This window comes from Oncorhynchus clarkii, chromosome 15, assembly GCF_045791955.1.
Source record: "Oncorhynchus clarkii lewisi isolate Uvic-CL-2024 chromosome 15, UVic_Ocla_1.0, whole genome shotgun sequence".
In the NCBI taxonomy this organism is placed as follows: domain Eukaryota; kingdom Metazoa; phylum Chordata; class Actinopteri; order Salmoniformes; family Salmonidae; genus Oncorhynchus; species Oncorhynchus clarkii.
The window spans coordinates 18,698,166-18,720,120 of NC_092161.1; the positions used below are offsets into that span (position 1 = coordinate 18,698,166).

Here is a 21,955-nt window from a genome sequence, read left to right on the forward strand (position 1 = left end):
TCTCTCTCCTCTTCTTTATGCTCTCCATCCTGGTCCGCAGAATGTCATCAGAGGACAAGAGTCTGGATCCCTCTGACCACGGACCTTCTACTCCCCTGAGCAGTACTGGGGGGCGCACCCTCACCCCTGCCCCCACAGACCGGCGCCCCCGCGGCCGGCCTCGTAAGGATGCATGCTCTGGATTACCCACACCCAGAAAGAAGTAGGTCCCTCTGCACTCTAATCTTGGTGTGATGCTTAGTTTTGATGCCTTGGCTGATGGTGTTGCCCTCTGTGGTTTCATTGGTCCCTGTGGCATTTGTTCTTGTGGTGATCTACTGGATGTATTTTACTAAGCAGTTTGGTTGTTTAGGGGGGAGGGTTGGTTGGTTGGAGTTTTCATTTTGGGTGGTTGTGAGTTGTAAAGGTAGGATTAATTATTATCGTAGAGGATAAAAACACCATTAAGTCTACAGACAGATGTCTCTTTGGCTGGTTCAGGTTTATTACTTAATCAACTCATGGAATTCTTCAGTAATCTTGCCATTTCTTTCAAAGCGGACAATTAAAAATAAAAAATAAAAAACATTTTTAATTGGTAATACTCATCTCCCTCAGCCCCACAACCCCATAGGTCCACTAAATGAATTTATTAAGTACCATGAATTATTAAATCTGCCAGCGTTTTCATCTCCCACTACGCGGCCTCCCAAATGAATCATGAGTGCAAGGAAGGGGATATGTGCTGCTGTGGCTACATGGATAACCCAAGCTATCCCCAAACGTTGCTGGTGGGGAGGGGTATGTGTGTGTTTGGAGAGGAAAGCGGGGCGTTACAAAGTGTGGCGTGGAGCCAACCTAAGCCGAGATTCCATCTTGACGAGCCACTCGTGTTTTGAGGTGCATTGGCTCAGAGGAAGCCGGGCGCCCCCTCGAGGCACTCAAGGAGACTGTCACGTAGAGTAGGCCAGAAGGCTAAACTGAAAAACCTAACCTCTAACAAATAAAAAGATGGCAGAGCCGCAAAAGTACTTCTGTGCAAGGGTGTTTATTTACGTAGTGAATCCGGAAGAAAAACAACAGTACTGCCATCCAAAGTATACATTATGGGGACAGCTTAAAACAATGCTGCCCCCATCAACAGCTCAATCCAAAATGGTTCCCCCCTTGAACTGAAAGAGAGGCTCCTTTTGTAGGGGAAGCCCCTCCCATCAGAACATACCCAGCACTTATTCATTAAGCAATTACCGTCATCAAAGCCTACATTTTTCACTCAGCTAAACATAATGAATTATATACATTGCAACACGTTTCTCAAGATACAATATACCAATATAACACATTTAGAAAATCCCATCCCTACTGACATGGAGTCTTCCAATATGCCCATTCACATGAACGAGCCATTCGGGACAGGCACTACAAAGCCAGCCTGATTACCGTAGCTCTGGTCCTTATCCCAGCATACCCTGAAGCTACAGAGATGGAGAGAGAGGAACAGAACCAAACAAACAACACGCTCATCCATAATATAGATAAGTACAATAAACGTTGCTTAAATTAAACATGAACGCTTGTCTGTACATTCTTTATACCATAAACTGTTACTGACGGGAGGTAAGAATAAAGTGTAAAATGTATGTACTAAGATAGCAAAGTGAACTTGTCGACCCACATTGTTAACGGAGCAGGGAGGTGCGATGTGTGTGCTAGTGTACCGCCCGCGGCCAGTGACTGACTCCCCCGTCACAGAGACACTGCCTAGGAACTGACAATGTACCCGTCTTTTTTCATGTTTTTCCTTTCCGGTTGTTACATTTTGTCTCAGAGATATCCCCACTTTCATCCTTTCACATGGCAAACTTATACAGGAGAGAAAGTATTGCATACCACCTATCACTAGAATACCATCTATCACTAATCCAATCAAGAACAACTCTAGAAGATGGTCTGTATAACTTTGTGGGGAGGAGGTTTCGTCTTCAGATGAAGGATGTGATTGGCTTAAGGCTAAACCATTTAGTTGACTGGTCGATAGGCTTTTGGTCGACCAAGATTTCTTTAGTCGAGCAGTAGCAATAAAAAATATATCATGATGTACAAGACACCTGTCTGATTCGCGCCTATCTGAGTGGACTGATCCATTGTGGTGGGGATGGAACAGTCCATCAGTCTAAGACGTTCTACTGCAATTGTTTATGTTTATATTACATAAGAACAATGGTGCAACACTAATAAAAAATATTATTTTATAATAAATGCGCTAGTGGTCGCAGAAACACATCAGTGCGCTGTTGAGTTGGCGCCTTTTCCTAGACCATGTTGCTATTTGTATAATAGCAAAGTTAACCAGCATATTGGTGTTGAGAACAATGCGGCGGAGGCAGCAGTAGAATGAGGAAATTAGAAAACAGCCCTTGTATCATTGTCTAAGAAAAGTGAGGAGAGAGGAAACCCCAACTTAATTAGGTCTATAATCAATAGCCTAACTGTTAAATGTGCCTGGCTTTATAAATCAGTCATGTGCATCTACAGGAATGTTGCCCGTTTGTGTTTGTTTAGAAGCTTACTGATTCCGTGAGCACCAAGCCTCACGTAAGTAAGCAATTTCACAAATTCAGCTTTTTTTAAGCTTTGCACTTTAACATTTTTGCAAAAAACAATTTTTTTAGAACAGCCGCTCTGGTATTATTTCTCATTTATTTAGTGTTTACATTGTTCCAAATTGTCAGAAAAAATTATATTGATAATAACGCTCCTCTTTCTTGATCTTATTATTACTATTATTATAATGATCATAAGTAAGGTCATGATCATTAGTAGGCTTAGTATAGCCAACATTGAGGCCTACATACAGCTAAGAGCGCATCCTGTTTAGTCTTAATACCGTAACTTACTTAGGACTATATTTCAATACTTATATGCTACTGAATCCATCATTAATTCGTTCATGTCATTACACAGCATATGAGTCATTCATGATTTTGAATTGCAATCAAGCATTTTAGTTTTAAAATATAGTGAGCCTTGAATAATTGGCTTAAACAATAAATGAAGCATTCCATTTCAGAAATTGCATTCATGAAGGAATGCGACTGTTTTTAGTCTTTCCTGTAATAAAGGCTTAACAAAAAAACATTACAACGGACTCTCTGGTACACTTATTTATTTAGTGTTTACATTGTTCCAAAAGGTCAGAAATTATATTGTAATCTATACAGCACCTGTTTGGCAGACACAATATTCACGCAGCATTTGCGCCTTACCTTATTTTTCTTGAGCTCCAGTATTTTCTACAACTAGTAAAGTTTATTCCACACATCTCGCTTTCCCCTTTACCTCCTGAGCAACCAGTAAACATTCCCCCATTTTCGAATTTGTCATGTCTTCAGCATTCATTTTGCTGTCATGTTTTACGGTGTTCAGAGTTTGTTATAACCAATTTATTGATGTAATTATGATAAGCTATAGGTCAGGCCCTATTGTGCCCCATTCAGACGGGCTTATTTTTACTGGGGGAGTTCGGGTAATGTAATTATGTGCACTAGAACAAAACACCACTTCTGTAATTTTAGTTCTGACCCAATCTGCCATGTCAGTAATTTTTACATCGCAGGAGAGTAACAAACTCCAATGTCTTTTGGTAATACTAGTCCCATGTGAATCAACATCCCTGTGTTTTGAGAGAGATGTCTGAGTTTGACAGGTGTTGCTCGCGGTTTGTGCACGGTAACAGTAGCTGATTCGATAAATGTAACTAAGTTGTGTGACCTGTTTCAGGAAACTAAGCGTATGTCACGGGGTCACTACTTCACAGATGAGCCGTTTTAGATGTAAAATGTTTTTATGCATTTTTTGGGGCAGAAATGCCTCGAACATGTGAACTTTCATGTTCCTTAATAACAAACTTGTATGCCAAATGTAAGTATGAATAAAATTGTTAAATTATGACCCTAGTTGGTTTAGCCATGGAAAAAAACAGCAACCTTCACACTAGCCTGAGATAATGAGTGGGCTGAACATGCCGAGAGTTTGAATTGGTAGGCCATATAACACGCTTCTGTCTATTTGAGCTGTCCAGTATTTCTAGGTACCCTCGTGTCAAACTCCGCTTTAAAAAAAAAAGTATTGTATAGTAAAAAGTGTTGCTCTCCACTTTCTGGAGGATCGAGTTTTGAAATCAGTGGAATTTGAGTATGATAGCTAAGGAGATGGAGAAAACGCCAGTCTCCAGGTTACATCTTCAAACTAAGGGCAACCATGGCATCCGACAGGAGATGTGTCCATCCATGAATGATGTATCTTGTATGTATGTAGCTACATTTTCAGATATTACACATTTCTAATTTTGACAAAGTGGTTTCATTTCAAGTTGGTGTACTGTTAGCTGGCTGGCTTGCTAGCGTATGTTACATGTATGATCTTATTAATTATATCTCAGAGCCATTTGCTTGGCTAGCTAACATTGAACCTGGTTGGTTAGATACCTGCAGATTCATGCATGGTAGTAACGTCACGAGTTGGGATTATGGTAAATTGTTTACCTAGCTAGCTAGCTACATGTCTTAACAAAAGACTCCACTATGCAAGTAACCATTTCAGGTGCGTTTGTAAATTATCTGGCTATGTAGTCCGATTTCTGAGCATTCTCGTCTGAGTGTGCCAGAGCACAGAATAACTGATGAATTTACAAATGCTCAACACCTGTTGAATATGGCCGGTGTCAGTAAATGTTGGCAAAAAAGCGTAATTAAATTGTTGCCAGCAGCACAGTTACCAACATTCTGGATAACATGAAAACAGCCCAATCAGCTCTGTTAGGGTGAGTAAAATGGTCACCATGATCTAATTTGTGTCTGGAAGTAGCTGGCAAACTAGCCAATGTTAGCCATTTAGCTTGGGTGCTTGACTGCAGTTGTGAGGTCAGAACGTTTGGATCAACCCTTCTCATCACCCAGAGCATCCAGTGTGCGCTCTAAACACTCAGAGTGAAACGCTCTGAATTTACAAACTGACAATCTGACAGCACAGTTTTAGTCACCGACTTCTGGATAACATGAAAACAACCTATGATGAATCGGTGTAGACAAAGAAGGGCTCTCCAGTAGTAGTACCAAAACATTCAAAGGCCATTTTCTCAAAAGTGAGTTTACAAGTTTATCAACTTTCAAAGCAGAATTACTTTTCCGTTGTTCCTCAACTGTATTGTATGATATACAATTTTGTAGCTCTGAGTCTATACTGTTATCCAATTAAAAAAAATAAAAATAAAATAAACACAATTTCAAATTTTGCTATCTAAGACCGATTTTTGAGCTGGTCATTCACAGGCTACACGTGGGCCATTTATATATCAACTTTCACAGGGAATACTTTATTACTTGAATATTGCCAAATGCATAATTAACAAATATTGAGCCTATTTAATGCAACCCTTGCTGTTAATAGATCTCAAAGCAGCATGCAACTGACCAAAAGGTTTGGAAATGTATACTTTCACATCCAAAGCTTTAACATATCTGAAGTGCAATTGCGCTGTTTAGCTCAAATCTGAAGGCTGGGGGGCATCTAGGACATACTGCAGATTGCTCAAATGTCCTAATGATTATGATCACACTTCCTCAATTCAAATATGGTGACAGTTTGGTATGGTTTAGAAACTTGGAACCAAGCTTGAGTTATCAGTGTGGCCATATCACCTGGACATGTTGAAATACTGTGTCTTCACGCCCAGAATAAAAAATCTTCAGGCTTCTGGCATAACTGTCAATTTATTGGGAAGAAATAAAGAGTTGCAGTTTGGAAAAAAACGAATCCCGTCCGACTCGTCCTCTGGAATAACGGACATTGTGGAGTAATACTTAAATAACCAACGTTCTCTAGTAATGATAGTCACGTGCAAATACATGTTTCACGTTAAGAGTGCAAGGGTTAAGGGAATAGGGATTTCAAATGAATGGATTTCTTTAACAGAACTTCTCTGCTTCAGCAACATTGACGGCATGATAAACACTTTGATGTTCTCTGGTGGTCGCTGCAGCAGGAAGGAGAGAGTGAGACAACGGGTGCTAGTCAGTCACTAGCTGTGTTATTTTTATTTCTTTTTTGAACAGCGCAGCAGGTCTGAGCTTGGCCCAGCACAATCCAACCAATTGCTGGTCGGACTCCCTCTGGTAATTTGTGTGTCTTAAGGAGAAGTTTATCTTTATTCATATGTTTAACACTTGTATCGTTTATCAATGTTTATGATTAATATTTCTGTAATTTGATGTGGCTCTCTGCACTTTCACCAGATGTTTGTTTGAGACCATGCATTTCTGAACATAACGCGCCAAAATAAACTGAGATTTTTGGATAAAGATATGAACTTTATCGAACTAAACATGCATGTATGTATTGTGTAACATGAAGTCCAATGAGTGCCATCTGACGAAGATCATTAAAGGTTAGTGATGACTGACTCTTGTGAGCCCTCTCCTTGGCTGGAAAAAGACTGGTTTTCTGTGAGTAGGTGGTGACCTAACATAATCACATGGTGTGCTTTCGCAGTAAAGCCTTTTTGAAATTGGACACTGTGGTTAGATTTACAAGAAGTTTCTTTAAAATGGTGTATAACACTTGTATGTTTTAAGGAATTTTAATTATGGGATTTCTGTTTTGAATTTGGCGCCCTGCAATTTCACTGGCTGTTGGCGAGGTGGGACGCTAGCGAATAATAGTAGAGAGATTTATTTGAGCTTTTATTTCTTTCATCACATTCCCAGTGGGTCAGATGTTTACATACACTCAATTAGTATTTGGTAGCATTGCCTTTAAATTGTTTAACTTCTTGGTGACGGGGCAGTATTTTCACGTCTGGATGAAATGCATGGCCAAATTCAACTGCCTGCTACTCATCCCCAGAAGATAAGATATGCATATTATTAGTAGTTTTGGATAGAAAACACTCTGAACCTTCTAAAACTGTTTGAATCATGTCTATAACAGAACTTATAACCGAGTATAACAGAACTTATTTAGCAGGCGAAACCCAGAGGAAAAAATAATTCAGAAAAATATATTTTTTTGAGGTCACTCTCTTTTCAATGTGGTTTCATTGGGAATCTAGATTTCTAAGGGACCTTCTTGCAGTTCCTACCGCTTCCACTGGATGTCAACAGTCTTTAGAAATTGGTTGAGGTTTTTCCTTTGTGTAATGAAGAAGTAGCACTGTTCAGAACTAGGGTAACTTGAAGTGTGCTGTTAGAGGCGCGTGACCAGAAAGCTAGCTACAGTTTGTTTTCCTCCTGTATTGAACACCGTCTTCAATTTTATCGATTATTTACGTAAAAAAAGACCTAAAGTTGTATTACAAAAGTAGTTTGAAATGTTTTGGCAAGGTTTACAGGTAACTTTTGAGATCTTTTCTAGTCACGTTGAGCAAATTGGAACCAGTGTTTTTCTGGATCAAACACGCCAAATAAATGGACATTTTGGATATATATCGACGGAATTAATCGAACAAAAGGACCATTTGTGATGTTTATGGGACATATCGGAGTGCCAACAAAAGCATGAATTATATTTTCATTTCTGCGTTTTGTGTCGCGCCTGCAGGGTTGAAATATGCTTTTCTATCTTTGTTTACGGAGGTGCTATCCTCAGATAAAAGCATTGTTTGCTTTCGCCGAAAAGCCTTTTTGAAACCTGACATGTTGGCTGGATTCACAATTAATGTAGCTTTAATTTGGTATCTTGCATGTGTGATTTAATGAAAGTTTGATTTTTATTATAATTTATTTGAATTTGGGGCTCTGCATTATCCCTGGCTTTTGGCCAGGTGGGACGCTAGCGTCCCAAATATCCCAGAGAGGTTAACTTGGGTCAAACGTTTCGGGTAGCCTTCCACAAGCTTCCCTCAATAAGTTGGGTGAATTTTGGCCCATTCCTCCTGACAGAGCTTGTGTAACTGAATCACGTTTGTAGGTCTCCTTGCTCGCGCATGCTTTTTCAGTTCTGCCCACAGATTTTCTATAGGACTTTTTGTTGTCCTTTTTTATTTTTTAATTATTATTTTTTAATTATTTTTTTACCCCTTTTTCTCCCCAATTTCGTGTTATCCAATTGTTGTAGTAGCTATAACGGGCTCAGAAGAGACGAAGGTTGAAAGTCATGCGTCCTCTGATACACAACCCAGCCAGCCGTACTGCGCGCATCCAACCCGGAAGCCAGCCGCACCAATGTGTCGGAGGCTACACCGTGCACCTGGCAACCTTGGTTAGCGCGCACTGCGCCCGGCCCGCCACAGGAGTCGCTGGTGCGCGATGAGACAAGGACATCCCTACCGACCAAGCCCTCCCTAACCCGGACGACGCTAGGCCAATTGTGCGTCGCCCCACGGACCTCCCGGTCGCGGCCGGTTACGACAGAGCCTGGGCGCGAACCCAGAGACTCTGATGGCACAGCTGGCGCTGCAGTACAGCGCCCTTAACCACTGCGCCACCCGGGAGGCCCTGACTTTGTTGTCCTTAAACCATTTTCCCACAACTTTGGAAGTATGCTTCGTCCATTATGAAGACCCATTTGCGATCAAGCTTCAACTTCCTGACTGATGTCTTGATGTTGCTTCAATATATCCACATAATTTTATTTTCTCATGATGCCATCTATTTTGTGAAGTGCACCAGCCCCTCCTGCAGCAAAGAACCCCCACAACATGATGCTGCCACCCCGTGCTTCACGGTTGGGATGGTGTTCTTCGGCTTGCAAGCCTCCCCCTTTTTCCTCCAAACATAACAATGGTCATTATGGCCAAACAGTTCTATTTTTGTTTCATCAGACCAGAGGACATTTCTCCAAAAATAATGATCTTTGTCCCCATGTGCAGTTGCAAACCGTAGTCTGGCTTTTATATGGCGGTTTTGGAGCAGTTGCTTCTTCCTTGCTGAGTGGCCTTTCAGGCTATGTCGATATAGGACTAGTTTTACTGTGGATATAGATACTTTTGCACCCGTTTCCTCCAGCATCTTCATAAGGTCCTTTTGCTGCTGTTCTGGGATTGATTGGCACTTTTCGCACCAAAGTACGTTCATCTCTAGGAGACAGAACTTTTTAAAGGCACAGTCAACTTAGTGTATATAAACTTCTGACCCACTGGAATTGTGATACAGTGTGAATTATAGTGAAATCTGTCTGTAAACAATTGTTGTAAAAATGACTGGTGTCATGCCAGTAGATGTCCTAACCGACATGCCAAAACTATAGTTTGTTAATAAGAAATGTGTGGAGTAGTTGAACAACTAGTTTTAATACGTAAACTTCCGACTTCAACTGTAATTGACAGAGTGAAAAGAAGGAACTGTATGGCAAATCAATTCACTTTTTGTCCTGAATACAAAGTATTATGGTTGGGGCAAGTGAAACACATTACCGAGTACCACTATCCATATTTTCAAGCATGGTGGTGGCTGCATCATGTTAATGGTATGCTTGTGATTTGTTTTGGGGAATTCTTTTCAGGATAAAGAAGAAACGGAATGGAGCTAAGCACAGGCAAAATCCTAAAGGGAATACCTGGTTGTCTACTTTCCCCCACACACTGGGAGATAAATTCACCTTTCAGCAGGACAAAAACCTAAATGACAAGGCCAGTTACTGGAGTTGCTTATCAAGAAGACGGTGAATGTTCCTGAGCGGCCGAGTTACAGTTTTGACTTCAATCTACTTGGAGATCTATGGCAAGACCTGAGAATGGTTGTCTAGCAATGATCAACAACCGGTTTGACAGAGCTTGAAGAAGTCGAGCGCTGCGGGAAAGACTTGAATAAGAGGAACAAATGAGCGAGGACAAAGAGCATACAATGTCTCAGTCAAATTCTGATGCCTAGCTCCATGGACATGAAAGGTGATTTGTATCAGAACTGTTTGTTCTTCCATGATCAGAAGGAGAATTATGAAATCGCTACAGGTTTAGATATAAAAAAGACCTGCATGTGAGAGTGGCAACACTGCTCAGTGTTATTGGAAGAGTGGCATATGCTTCAGCGTCACCTAGATCTGGGGGAAGAGGACAGAAAATATTCAAAGAAAAACCTTGACGGTTTGCAAAGACATTTTGAACTTACCTGTAATGTGATTTATGAAAGATTCCTTTTTAACACATGAGATCAAACTCAAGCAGAGACGTGGTCAATATGTTGTGAGGTTGCGTCAATGGTCGTATTCATGTGATTTCGGGTCATTGAGAGACAAAATGATTGTCTGTAAAGATAAAAGCAAGTATGCTGCATGAACCACAACTTACACTCTGAATAAAGCCATAGATATATGCAGAGCAAGTGAACAGACACAGACCCAATTAAAAAAGATGAACACTGTCCCTGAATCTGTCAATTGTGCCACTCAAATACAGAGAACAAATACAGAGACCGTGTCGATAGAAAATGGAAACATAATTCATCGGACAGTATTCTAAGGCGGAGAAATACTAAAGAAGGGTCCACGTACTGTGGATCAACACACGCAAGAGCGAAATACCCAGCATATGGGGTTAAATGCAAATTCTGTGGGAAAAAAAGTGTACAGACAGACAAAGTAAGCCTGTCAATCTGCTAGAACAGGATACATGCAGTGATCAAAATGATGATGAAGAAGCGGACATGCTATACATGACAGATGTTAATTCTGTTCAAAGTGGCAAAGATAAATGGTTTACTAACTTAAAGCTTACCCCACTGACATGTGAGAACTGCGATTATGAACCAAGCAGCAGTATCAAATGCCAGTTAGAGAGTGGCTCAACTGTCAATATACTCAGCTCCAGAGACTTTATGCTAGTAATGCAGGATGGAGATCCAAAGCCTCAACCAAGCAAGGCAAGGCTAAGGCTGTACAATGGCTCGATTATTACACCAGTAGTGGAGTGTGAACTACAAGCCAATCATGATGGGGAAATGTGCTAAAGTTCCAAGTGGTGAAAACCTTCCAAAAGTGCCTCCTTTCAACAGAAATGTATGAAAAGCTAAATTTGCTACAGCTCAACCACCAACATGTCATTCATCACGTCAGCACTAAAGAAAAACAAAAGTTCCCATCAGGCTCGTACATCTGAGGCAATACTGAAACTGTTTGAGGACATTTTTGAAGGGATGGGGGCTCTGCCAGGTGAGCTTCGCCTAGTGGTGGATGAGTCCGTTAGACCAGTTCAACAGCTTCCCGACAGAACCCCTATTCCACTGAAGGAAAAGATTCTGAAGGCTGTTGATTCAATGGAGGAACAGGATGTCATTACGAAGGTCATCAAACCTACTAAGTGGATAAGCAACATGGTTGTGGTGGAAAAACCTGGAAAAAAAAGAGTCTACCTTGATCCAAGTGCCCAGAACAAAACCTTGTGTAGGGCACATTACCAAATGCCTGCCATTGAAGAGATACTGCCTAGCCTGGAAAACGCAAAGATATTTTCGGTTATGGATTCAAAAAATGGGTACGGTCATTTATGTTTGGATGAAGATAGTTACCTCACCACATTTTGGACACGCAATGGTAGATACCGGTGGACAAGGTTACCTTTTGGAGTGAAACCTGCTGCAGAGGAATATCAGTGAAGGCAACATGTAGCACTTCAGGGACTACCAAGAATAAGCGTCATAGCTGATGACATCCTGGTATACGGCTGTGGACCATGACCACAACCTGACTTGGCTCTTACAAAGAGCAAGTGAGAAGAATCTGAATAAAGACAAAGTCAAGCTCAGGCTCACAAGTATTAAATACATTGGACATCTTTTGACAGCTGAAGGTCTGAAGCCAGACCCCAAGAAGGTGGAGGCAGTACAGCAAATGCCGCCATCTACAGATGCAAAAGTAGTGCACCGATTGCTTGGTTTTGTAAATTACTCAGCCAAATTCCTACCTCATCTGTCTGACATATGTGACCATTGTGTCGGCTGACCAATAAAGATGTGCTATTGGCATGGCTTCCTCAACATGATGATGCATTGGAGCAAATCAAGAAGTTTGTAAGCAACCAACCAATACTTATGTACTATGACCTCCCTGAAGAAGTGACCCTACAATGTGATGCAAGTGACAAAAGCCTAGGGGCAGTGCTCTTGCTTCAAGGACGTTGACACCCATGGAGCAAGGATATGCCCAAATTTAAAAGGAGTGCCTAGCCATAGTGTTCTCCTGTGACAGTTTTGATCAATACCTTCATGATAGGGACTTTATCACAGTGCACACTGATCACAAGCCGCTTGAGGTTATCTTAAAAAAGAATCTGACTGCATTGAAGCGACTTCAAAGGATGATGCTTCAACGTTATCAACTACAGGTACTATACAAGAAAGGAATATAACTTCACATTGCAGATTTCTTGTCTAGAGCAGCACTACCAACAACTAGTCACCTGCAATATCGGACAAATGAGACAGTGTATGCTCTACAGGCTGAGGTTGATGTTTTGATCAGTAGCATGGTTCACATCTCCCCACAGACACGGGATGCTATTAAAGCTCATTCAGCAGAGGACAATAGTTCTTGAATGCGTCAGTCTTTTATCCTAAGAGGCTGGCCGGACACAAGAAAGAGTAGGGACTACTGGACATAGAGGCACACTCACAATGCAGGAAGAGGTTGTCAACAAAGGCGACAGGGTGGTAGTGCCAGAAACTCGACGCCCAATGATTCTCTCTCGTATCCATGCAGGGCACTCTGGTCGAAGCCAGTCTTAAGAAAAGCCAGAGGCTCAGTATTCTGGTCCAACATGACCCAAGAAATTAAACATTTTGTGGCTGTGTGCCACATATATAAGCTAGAGGTCGACCGATTATGATTTTTCGATGCCGATACCGATTATTGGAGGACCAAAAAAGCCAAAAATGACAATTGCAACAATACTGAATGAACATTGAACACTTTTTTCAAACTTAATATAATACATATGGGCTTTTGGATGGGTGTTCTTAAGGTGATTCCACAGGTTGGTGGTATTTTAAATCTTACATCTTTATCACAAATAAGACACCTTGCTTTCCCTGGTGCCAATTCCATGTAATAGTCCCACACTGGTCCTCTGCTTTTCTCTGCCATCTGTAAAATACACACACAGCTCTGAAGTGACAATGATACTGAAGAGTGCTTATGAGACAAATACTCTCAACTGTTTGAATAAAAATAGAGTAAGCTACCTGTGATGCATGTTGAAAACAATAATGGACATGGTAAGAATTGACTACCAAAGTTCTAGCAAAATCTGAAAAGCGGTTCCTTCATTCATTTATTCCATGGGATATTTTCAGATTCACTTAAAATAAGGTATGTGTTTCCTGTAGGCTTACATCACCTTGCCAATTTTATAGCTGTGTAGATATCCATAGGACAAGGTAACTCTGATCAATATTGGCTAAATATAAGCGAAGATCATTTTTTTTTGTAGAGGGGATTTATGAAAATATTTTGACAAACGTTACCTTATCCTAGTGAGATTTACAGGGGTATCAAAACTCAGAGGCGGTTTAAGCCTGCACGAAACACAGACCTTATTTGAAGTAGATCAAGACATTCTCTATTGAAGACATGATCGGTAAAATAACAAAGGAACCCCTTTCAAGTTCAGCCGCAAGTTATTACAGGAATAATAACGCGTTGACTATTTCTCTCTAAACCATATACCTTTGGCTATTACGAGCCTGCTGCTGCCTACCACCCGCTTCTCGTGAGGCAGTTGGTTAGAGCGTTGGACTAGTTAACTGTAAGGTTGCAAGATTGGATCCCCCGAGCTGACAAGGTACAATTCTGTCGTTCTGCCTCGTTCCTAGGCCGTCATTGAAAATAAGAATGTGTTCTTAACTGACTTGCCTAGTTAAATAAAGATTAAATAAAGAATAAAAAACAATTAAAAAGCTGCAAAATCGGCGTCCAAAAATACATATTTCCGATTGCTATGAAAACTTGAAATCGGCCCTAATTAATTGGCTGACCTCTAATATAAGCTAGTTCTATATGAAAAGGAAGATGTTAAGATAAGTGCCCCACTGGCTTGGCATTATTCACATCATCTAAGATATATAAACAGGTGCATTATGAATGTCTGATTAGGATGTTGTGACCTGTAACATGTTATATCTGAGTAAAAGATTATGCTTGAACTTTACCAAACTCTCTGACGTTAGTTATTCACATACACACAAAAACATAGTATTGGATAGAAAATATGACTGAAAGCCCACAATCCTAAGGTTATTTTTTCCCCCGTCACTTGATTTGGTATAAAGCTGAGGGATGATGCTGGAGAAATGTAACCACGCATGAGCTATGGATGCAACTGACAGTCAGTAATGATTGGGTACGACAGCTGTACTAAGCTAATGAGGTATTTCTAAGGTATTTATTTTCATGCAGCTTATTTGAAATTGCCATTGGACAACTGGGAATATCCCATATTGTGCCTTTTTAAATGGCTTGATGCTACTTAGTGCTATTGAGAACTTGGGACAGCTTGGTTGGCATAGTCAAAATATCACCTGGCTGATTATGGACCATAAATCATGGCTGGTGTTCAAATGATGTCATCGCTGACTTCCTGGAAAATGTGCGTGTGGATGACACTGCTCCTTTCCTGTTTTCCCATTAGCATTCTTCTATACATACAGTGTAATGTATATGCGCTGTTGTATGGTGTTACAGCTGTTATGTGATCTGTCTGCCACTTCCTAGAGGCTCTGTTCCAGGTAGTCCTTGTTTTTCTTCACAAGGTGTGTATGTGTGGACATGGATCGTGGGCGCGCAACAAATACACACTCACACCGAGGCGATCTTAATATGTCCCAGATGGGGAATAAACAACGTATCCTTGAATAACAATGATTTATAGGGCTCAATCTATATCGGAATTATTGCCTTGACCTTTTGCAACTCATACCTTTCTTTTTATGTCAGAAACGACCAAGCTTGCTTTCTATCTAGAAGAACCCTTTTTCAGAGGAAATTGCTAAATTTTTCTGCAAAGATTTCGCTTCCCTCTTCCTCATAGCTCCTATCTTTTTCTGAAGGAAATCTTGTCCCTAGACCCACTGTGCTTGTCCCTAGAATCCACTGTGCTTGTCCCTAGAATCCACTGTGCTTGTCCCTAGAATCCACTGTGCTTGTCCCTAGAATCCACTGTGCTTGTCCCTAGAATCCACTGTGCTTGTCCCTAGACTCCACTGTGCTTGTCCCTAGACTCCACTGTGCTTGTCCCTAGACTCCACTGTGCTTGTCCCTAGACTCCACTGTGCTTGTCCCTAGACTCCACTGTGCTTGTCCAAGACCCGCTGCTTATGTCACTGAAGTGTGTCTCTGTGTGCCAGGCTTTTTACATTTATTTTTTTACATAGACTGCAAGAGCTTAGAGGTACCTCCTTGAGACTGCTTACATAACCTAATGGCTGCTGCGTCTGTTCATTTCTCCCGTTGTGGCAATGCCCAAGGGGTCTGGGCATTGAATCACCAAAACTGTTACCTGACTGTCTAAATGGCTGGCATGGTTTTTTCAGTACAGCTGTCAATCATGAGGGTGCTTACAAATAGCTTTGACAGAGATGCTTATTTGCAATATGGACACAATTATATCATTTTGAAAGGTATTTCAGAGCATTGGTATTTCTTAAATGTTATTGGTGGCATAGAATTGTGTCAGCAGTGAAATAGGGGTGGAAGGCAGTTGGTTGATGGTTATCAATGAATGTGATTTAAGAAAGCCCCAAATACACCAGACTAGGAACCCTGGTTGTTCCTGGGTCTGCTGTTACTGTATTGTATAAGGGGCTTAATACACATTCAATATCTTGGCCTTACGGATGTATCAATACAATAGTCACATTACATTTGGCCCCTTTAGTGGTCAGACCTAGTCGCCATTGATGTTACCCTAAAATAACCTCCATGCCTCTGTGTCGCAGTAATGCACAATAGTTTTTTTTTGTGGTTGCCAGATCTCAACCCCAAAGCTCAACCTAGTTTTTGTGTTGGAGTTTAAACAAAAATCCTAGGAGTACTTATTTGCAACATGGCTCTTGCAGGTAATGAATAGGTTGAAGGTAAATTTAATTTACCCTTGTTTGCTTTTGGTTGTGAGGAGGGAATGTCCTGTGAGTCCGCATATCAAAGGTTTCTAGCCCCTAGCATTGCGCTTTGTTTTGAATCTGGTTTAAACAATTGCTTGTAAAAGCTTGGAAGTGTAAAAACAGAGGAAATGGTTAAATGGCATGCTGGGAAACGGCTATGGAGAAGGGGGTGTGCCCCATCCCAGCCAGTTAATCCATGCCGGGATTTCGCCACTGCCTTACGAGCTGGAACTACTTGCAACAACAGCTTTTCTTTTTTTCTTCTCCCTCTCTCTGTCAAACACTACCTGCTCCGTTTCTCACTGTAGTAGAATTGTGGCTTTAAGTTTCTGGATGTATGTTAAAAAAACAAACAGACAAAAAACAAACACAAATGACCTTCAAATTCATATTTTTGTGACTGTCTGCTTCTGTTCGATACCACCTGCTTTTGAGTGGTGCAAATGTAAAATGTGCATGGATTTGGAATTAACAAGAGTAGCACTTTGATTGGTCCTGTATTGGTGTTTCTGTTGGGGAGGCTCTTTATATGAACCAGTACATTTTCATTTTTAGTGGAATCTAAGACTAACGGTAGCCTAAACTTAGATAAATGGGGGGTGGGCTCTGTTTATGTGAACCAGTAACAATGAATTTGAATGATTAGCTATCCACATCGACGTGACCACAGTGGAGAAGGTGGAAAGCTGGAAAGTACCTCTGTGTACAGGTCACTGACAATCTCAAATGGTCCACCAACACATACAGTGTAGTGAAGAAGGCGCAACAGCGCCTCTTCAACCTCAGGGGCCTGAAGAAATTCAGCTTGGCCCCTAAGACCTTCAAACTTTTACAGATGCACAATTGAGAACACCCAGTCAGTCGGGGTGTATCACCACTTGGTACGGCAACTGGAGCACTGCAACCGCAGGGCACTCCAGAGGGTGGTGCAGTCAGCCCAACGCATCACTGGGGGCACACTGCCTGCCCTCCAGGACACCTACAGCACCCGATGTCAAAAGAAGGCCAAAAGGATCAATTAAGGACATCAACCACCCGAGCCACGGCCTGTTCACCCCGCTATCATCCAGAAGGCGAGGACAGTACAGGTGCATCAAAACCATTTTCAGACTGTTAAATAGCCATCACTAGCCGGGTACCACCCTGCACCTGAGAGGCTGCTGCCCTATATACATAGACATGGAATCGCAGGCAACCTTAACAATGGAACTCTAGGCACTTTAATAATGTTTTCATACAGATTTACTCATTATTTATATATATATATATATATATACTGTATTCTATTCTACTTTTAGATTTGTGTATTGTTGTGAATTGTTATATGCAACTGCACTGTTGGTGCTAGGAACACAAGCATTTTGCTACACCCACATAACATCTGCTAAATATGTGAATGTGACCAATAAAATGTTATTTATTGGAGTTAAGTTGGCTGATGACGACGATAAGCATACTCCTGTAAGACTGTAACATGACAGTTTTCCAAGAGTTCCTCCTGGGCCATATGACCAATGGATGCTACACCGGTTCACTTAGGCTGGGCCATGTCTTTAGGACCGTCCTCATCCCTTCTTCTCTCTGACTAGCGGGTGGTTAGAAAAAGGGTTTTGTTCAAAAGTTTTGCACAAAATGGAAAATTATCTCTGGTGCTCTTGGCATTGAAAAGAGAAATGCCAAGAGCCTTATTTAGGATTGTCACTGCCGTTTTTCTGTGCGAGTGGCACCTTTTCATCTCCGACTGGACTGCAGCATGTGAAAGGATCTGCCTTTTCTGCCTTCGGGTTACACATTAGCCCACATTTCATCATTTGTTTACCTCTGTGATGCACGGGAGTTAGGACAGGTACATGTAAAATCCATTTAGGTGCCCCCACTTGGCAAAACCCATGGATTCTGGGAAGTGGGAAGTCACATAGCCATGATGCATGTATTATGCAGTGCCTGCATACCAGTAAGCATCACGGTACTTCTGTTTTTCTTCTTGTTTGTTTAGAGGTCTCTCGTGGGGTTGGGCATTGTTTGGCTTCATGCATGGATTAACCAACGAATCCTAAGAGGTTTTTTGAGAGGCTTTTCACTTATTTACTTATCAGTCTTATTATCAGTCACTTGACACTAGAACATTAATTGTCTGGAGGTTGCATATATTGAGGGTCCTTGCATTCTTTTTGCAAACATGGGCCACTTGACATTGTTGGTGTTCGACCACTGTTCCACCGTTAACTTAAACTGTCCAATTGGAAATCCCTCAAGTGTGATCCATTCTATGGGCAGCCGCAGCTCCACCACCTCTTGAACTGCCATGCATGTCCAACATATTGCTAAACTAGGTACCCTAGAAAACCTTCCCTTCCTCATATCGTTTCCTTAATGACTAAAAGGTCTGGTCTGGCTTCCACCTATCAAGTCCTTTTACTTCATCTGTTGAGGACACAGATTTGGAGACAACCAGTGCCTAAAATGAACACCCGCCAACCGTTAGATTTTTCCGTTGGCGGGTAAAATGTATATTTCACCAGCCACAGTGCGAGCATTTCACTCGCATTTGTGCTGCAGTAGCTGTTTTCTAAGTATTTCTGCCATTTTGTTTCATAGCTACAAATCTTATATAGCCTATCCCACCTCGCGCAGCAACACTGACTGGCTGGGGGCTGTGTGCACGTGCTGAGTGAAAGATACATTTTTAGAAGCGCTGCGCACAGGTATAAAAGTTGGTCTAATTTACTTGAAACTAAAGTATACTGAAGTGAGACTTCATCCTAGTGTTTCTTGGTTATTTGCATTGTTTTGTTCACAAGCAAGTTTGTTTTTCCAATTTTTGAGTTTCAACTGCTAGGGAAGAGAAGACAACACGGCTACTGGTCAGATTAGCCAGACTCAATCTCACAGGTACAAACATGAGTCTTTTTCCCACGGTAATCTCCCACTCTTAAAGGGGCATGTGAAATTAGTCTCATCTGTGGTATTTTGTTTAAATGACTCTGGTCTAGTAATACATTTATTGTTTTAGAATCATTTACAAAGCATTCTCAACTAACTTAACTAAATCTACCTGCCAGAGTGGTTGATGGACCAAAAAGGTAGTTTCAAGCCTTTGAGACAACCGAGAATGTTGTACAGTGGCCATCAGTCATTTTGGAGAAGTTGTAGAATTGGTGTTTGAGGTTGGCATGAATTTCTAATAAATAAAACCAGTACCTTGCAGTGCAGGCTAGATGAAACATGCTGAACAGTGGATTAGGCTACTAGTTACTATGCTTGGTGTGGAAAGGAGAGGAATCAGTCTGGCCAGACCAGTTGACCTGGATTAAACCTGTTCCAGGACACAATGGCCTTGCATTTTCAATGATGTTGGTCATTGATCAGAGTACTGGGATTCGGTTGCCGATGGCAGCGTCAATAGCGGTGTCCGTCTCCATCCCAGAAACCCAACCCTGGTTACCTGATGCCTCAGCCCCTGACCTCGCCACCGCATTGTGCAAGGTGGAATAGGCCGCAAAGCCTCAGTTGTTTGCAGTGGAAACCCAATATTTCCCTCCACAAACTTTGTGTTTGGTTGGTTTGCTTTCGAGGCCGCTAGTCCTTGCTTTTGCCGTCCAATGAGTTTTGGCTTTGAAACAGCTTATTGCATTGCTGGAATATTTTTTTGTCCCCAACTGAGCACAAACCCAGGAAGTGTCTTCCTTTTGATGTGTATATCCCGCTTTCTGATTCTGCTCTTGCTTTATGGGGGTTAGGCTGCTTCAGAAGAACCTAATGTTATTTGGACCAGCTCAGTCATAGTGTTCTGAACCAATCTACATCTAGGCTAGTCCATCCTAAAGTAGAGGTGTCAAAATAATTTCACGGAGGGCCGAGTGTCTGCAGATTTTTGGTGTTTCCTTTCAATTAAGACCTAGACAACAAGGTGAGGGTTTTTAATGAGGGTTTTCCCCCAATTTCGTGGTATCCAATTAGTAGTTAGTCTTGTTTCATCGCTGCCACTACCGTATGGGCTCGGGTAAGGCAAAGGTCGAAAGCCATGCATCCTCTGAAACACAACCCAACAAAGCCGCAGTGCTTCTTGACACAATGCCAACTTAAACCGGAATCCAGCCGCATCAATGTGTCGGTGGAAACACCATACACCTGGCGACCTTGTCAGCATGCACTGCGCCAGCCCGCCACAGAAGTCGCTAGTGCGCGATGGGACGAGGACATCCCTGCCGGCCAAACCCTCCCCTAACCCGGACGACGCTGGGCCTGTTGCGACAGAGCTTGGACCCGAACCCATAATCTCTAGTGGCACAGCTAGCATTGTGATGAAGTGCCTTGGACCACTGCGCCACTCGGGAGACCTTGGTGAGGAGTTCTTTACTTATTATTTATCTTAATTCAACAATCGAGTACAAATGTCGAGTGAACCTGCGGAGTTAAGACGCGTGATCTAAAGGAGAAGGCCCTTTTGGTCCGGGTTGCAGGCTTTGAGTTAAGAGAGCCACATTGGTAAGTACTCTGAATAGCACCTCTTTGTTCTTGTGTAGCACAGAGAAAGAGAGGGAGCGATCGAGAGCCAGAAAGTGCCAGAGCTTTTTAGAAGCTACATTTGCACAGATCCACTACGCATGAGCTGTTCTAGATAGTCCAGCCAAGTTTTCAGAGCTAGACAGAGGTGTGTTTTTCTCCCTCCAGCTTTCTCTCTTGCCCTAGTTGTCTGCCCAGTCCTATCCCTCTTTCTCCACTCCAGGGGCTTGTTTTGGATGCCCTGGTTTGGTGCCCTGGTTTCCATTGCATGTTCGGTCTGCTACCACCACAGGGTTCATGACTTTGCTTTTGCTTGGTAAAGGGAACTGATATGAGCACCAATCCTCTCTCTCCCAGTTCATGTGGGAATCATGTAGAAAATGATTTCAAGTGTCACATTTTTTTCAATGTTATATAGAGTTTTTCTGTAGAATGAGCCCTTCACAATATCACCAGCAGCTGAGCTGTAAGCCCCAGGTGGAGCGGTGCGTCCCATTTGGCTGCTATCGCTGCAACACCAGTGTTGACAGTGTTGGTTAGGCCTATTACAGACCGGGGAGGAAAGGGAAGTGGTGAGCTATGGACTCCAGTGCTCCAGAGAGAAGTGAACAGAAACAAACCTTGGTCCACCACACTCTAACAAATGTTACTGAAAAAAACATGGAGGGAGCTTTCGCTCAAGTTCAATTTTGAGATGAATTTATTGGCCACAGGTTTAAAGGGCTTAAAAATAGAAGAAAAATAATAATAATATATATATATACTAGTACCAGTCAAAAGTTAGGGCACCTACTCATTGAAGATTATTACTATTTTCTACATTGTAGAATAATAGTGAAGACATTAAAACTATGACATAACATATGGAATCATGTCGTAACCAAGGAAGGGTTTAACAAATCAAAACATATATATTTTAGATTCTTCAAAGTAGTCACACTTTGCCTTAAAAGCTTTGCACACTCTTGGCATTCTCTCAGCCAGCTTCATGAGGAATGCTTTTCCAACAATCTTGAAGGAGTTTCCACATACGCTGAGCACTTGTTGGCTGCTTTTCCTTCACTCTGTGGTCCAACTCATCCCAAAACCATCTTAATTGGGTTGATGTCGGGTGATTGTGGAGGGTAGGTCATCTGATGCAGCACTCATTACTCTCATTATTGATCAAATAGCCCTTATACAGCCTGGAGGAGTGTTGGGTCATTGTCCTGTTGAAAATCAAATGATAGTCCCACTAAGCGTAAACCAGATGGGATGGGGTGGGGTATCGCTGCAGAATGCTTTGGTAGCCATGCTGGTTAAGTGTGCCTTGAATTCTAATTAAATCACTGACTCACATGTCCCCAGCAAAACACCATCACACCACCACCTCCATACTTCACGGT

General features: G+C 41.8%; 1 protein-coding gene across 1 annotated transcript in view; it reads left to right on the plus strand.

The window, feature by feature from the left end:
* LOC139367007 (histone-lysine N-methyltransferase 2C-like) overlaps nt 1-21,955 on the plus strand; it is a 221,964-nt gene that overhangs the window by 11,423 nt on the left and 188,586 nt on the right. Inside the window, exon 2 of the mRNA XM_071104854.1 lies at nt 41-202. Within this exon, the coding sequence (XP_070960955.1) occupies nt 42-202 (161 nt within the window). The 5' untranslated portion in view covers nt 41. The remainder of the gene's footprint in view (nt 1-40; nt 203-21,955) is intronic.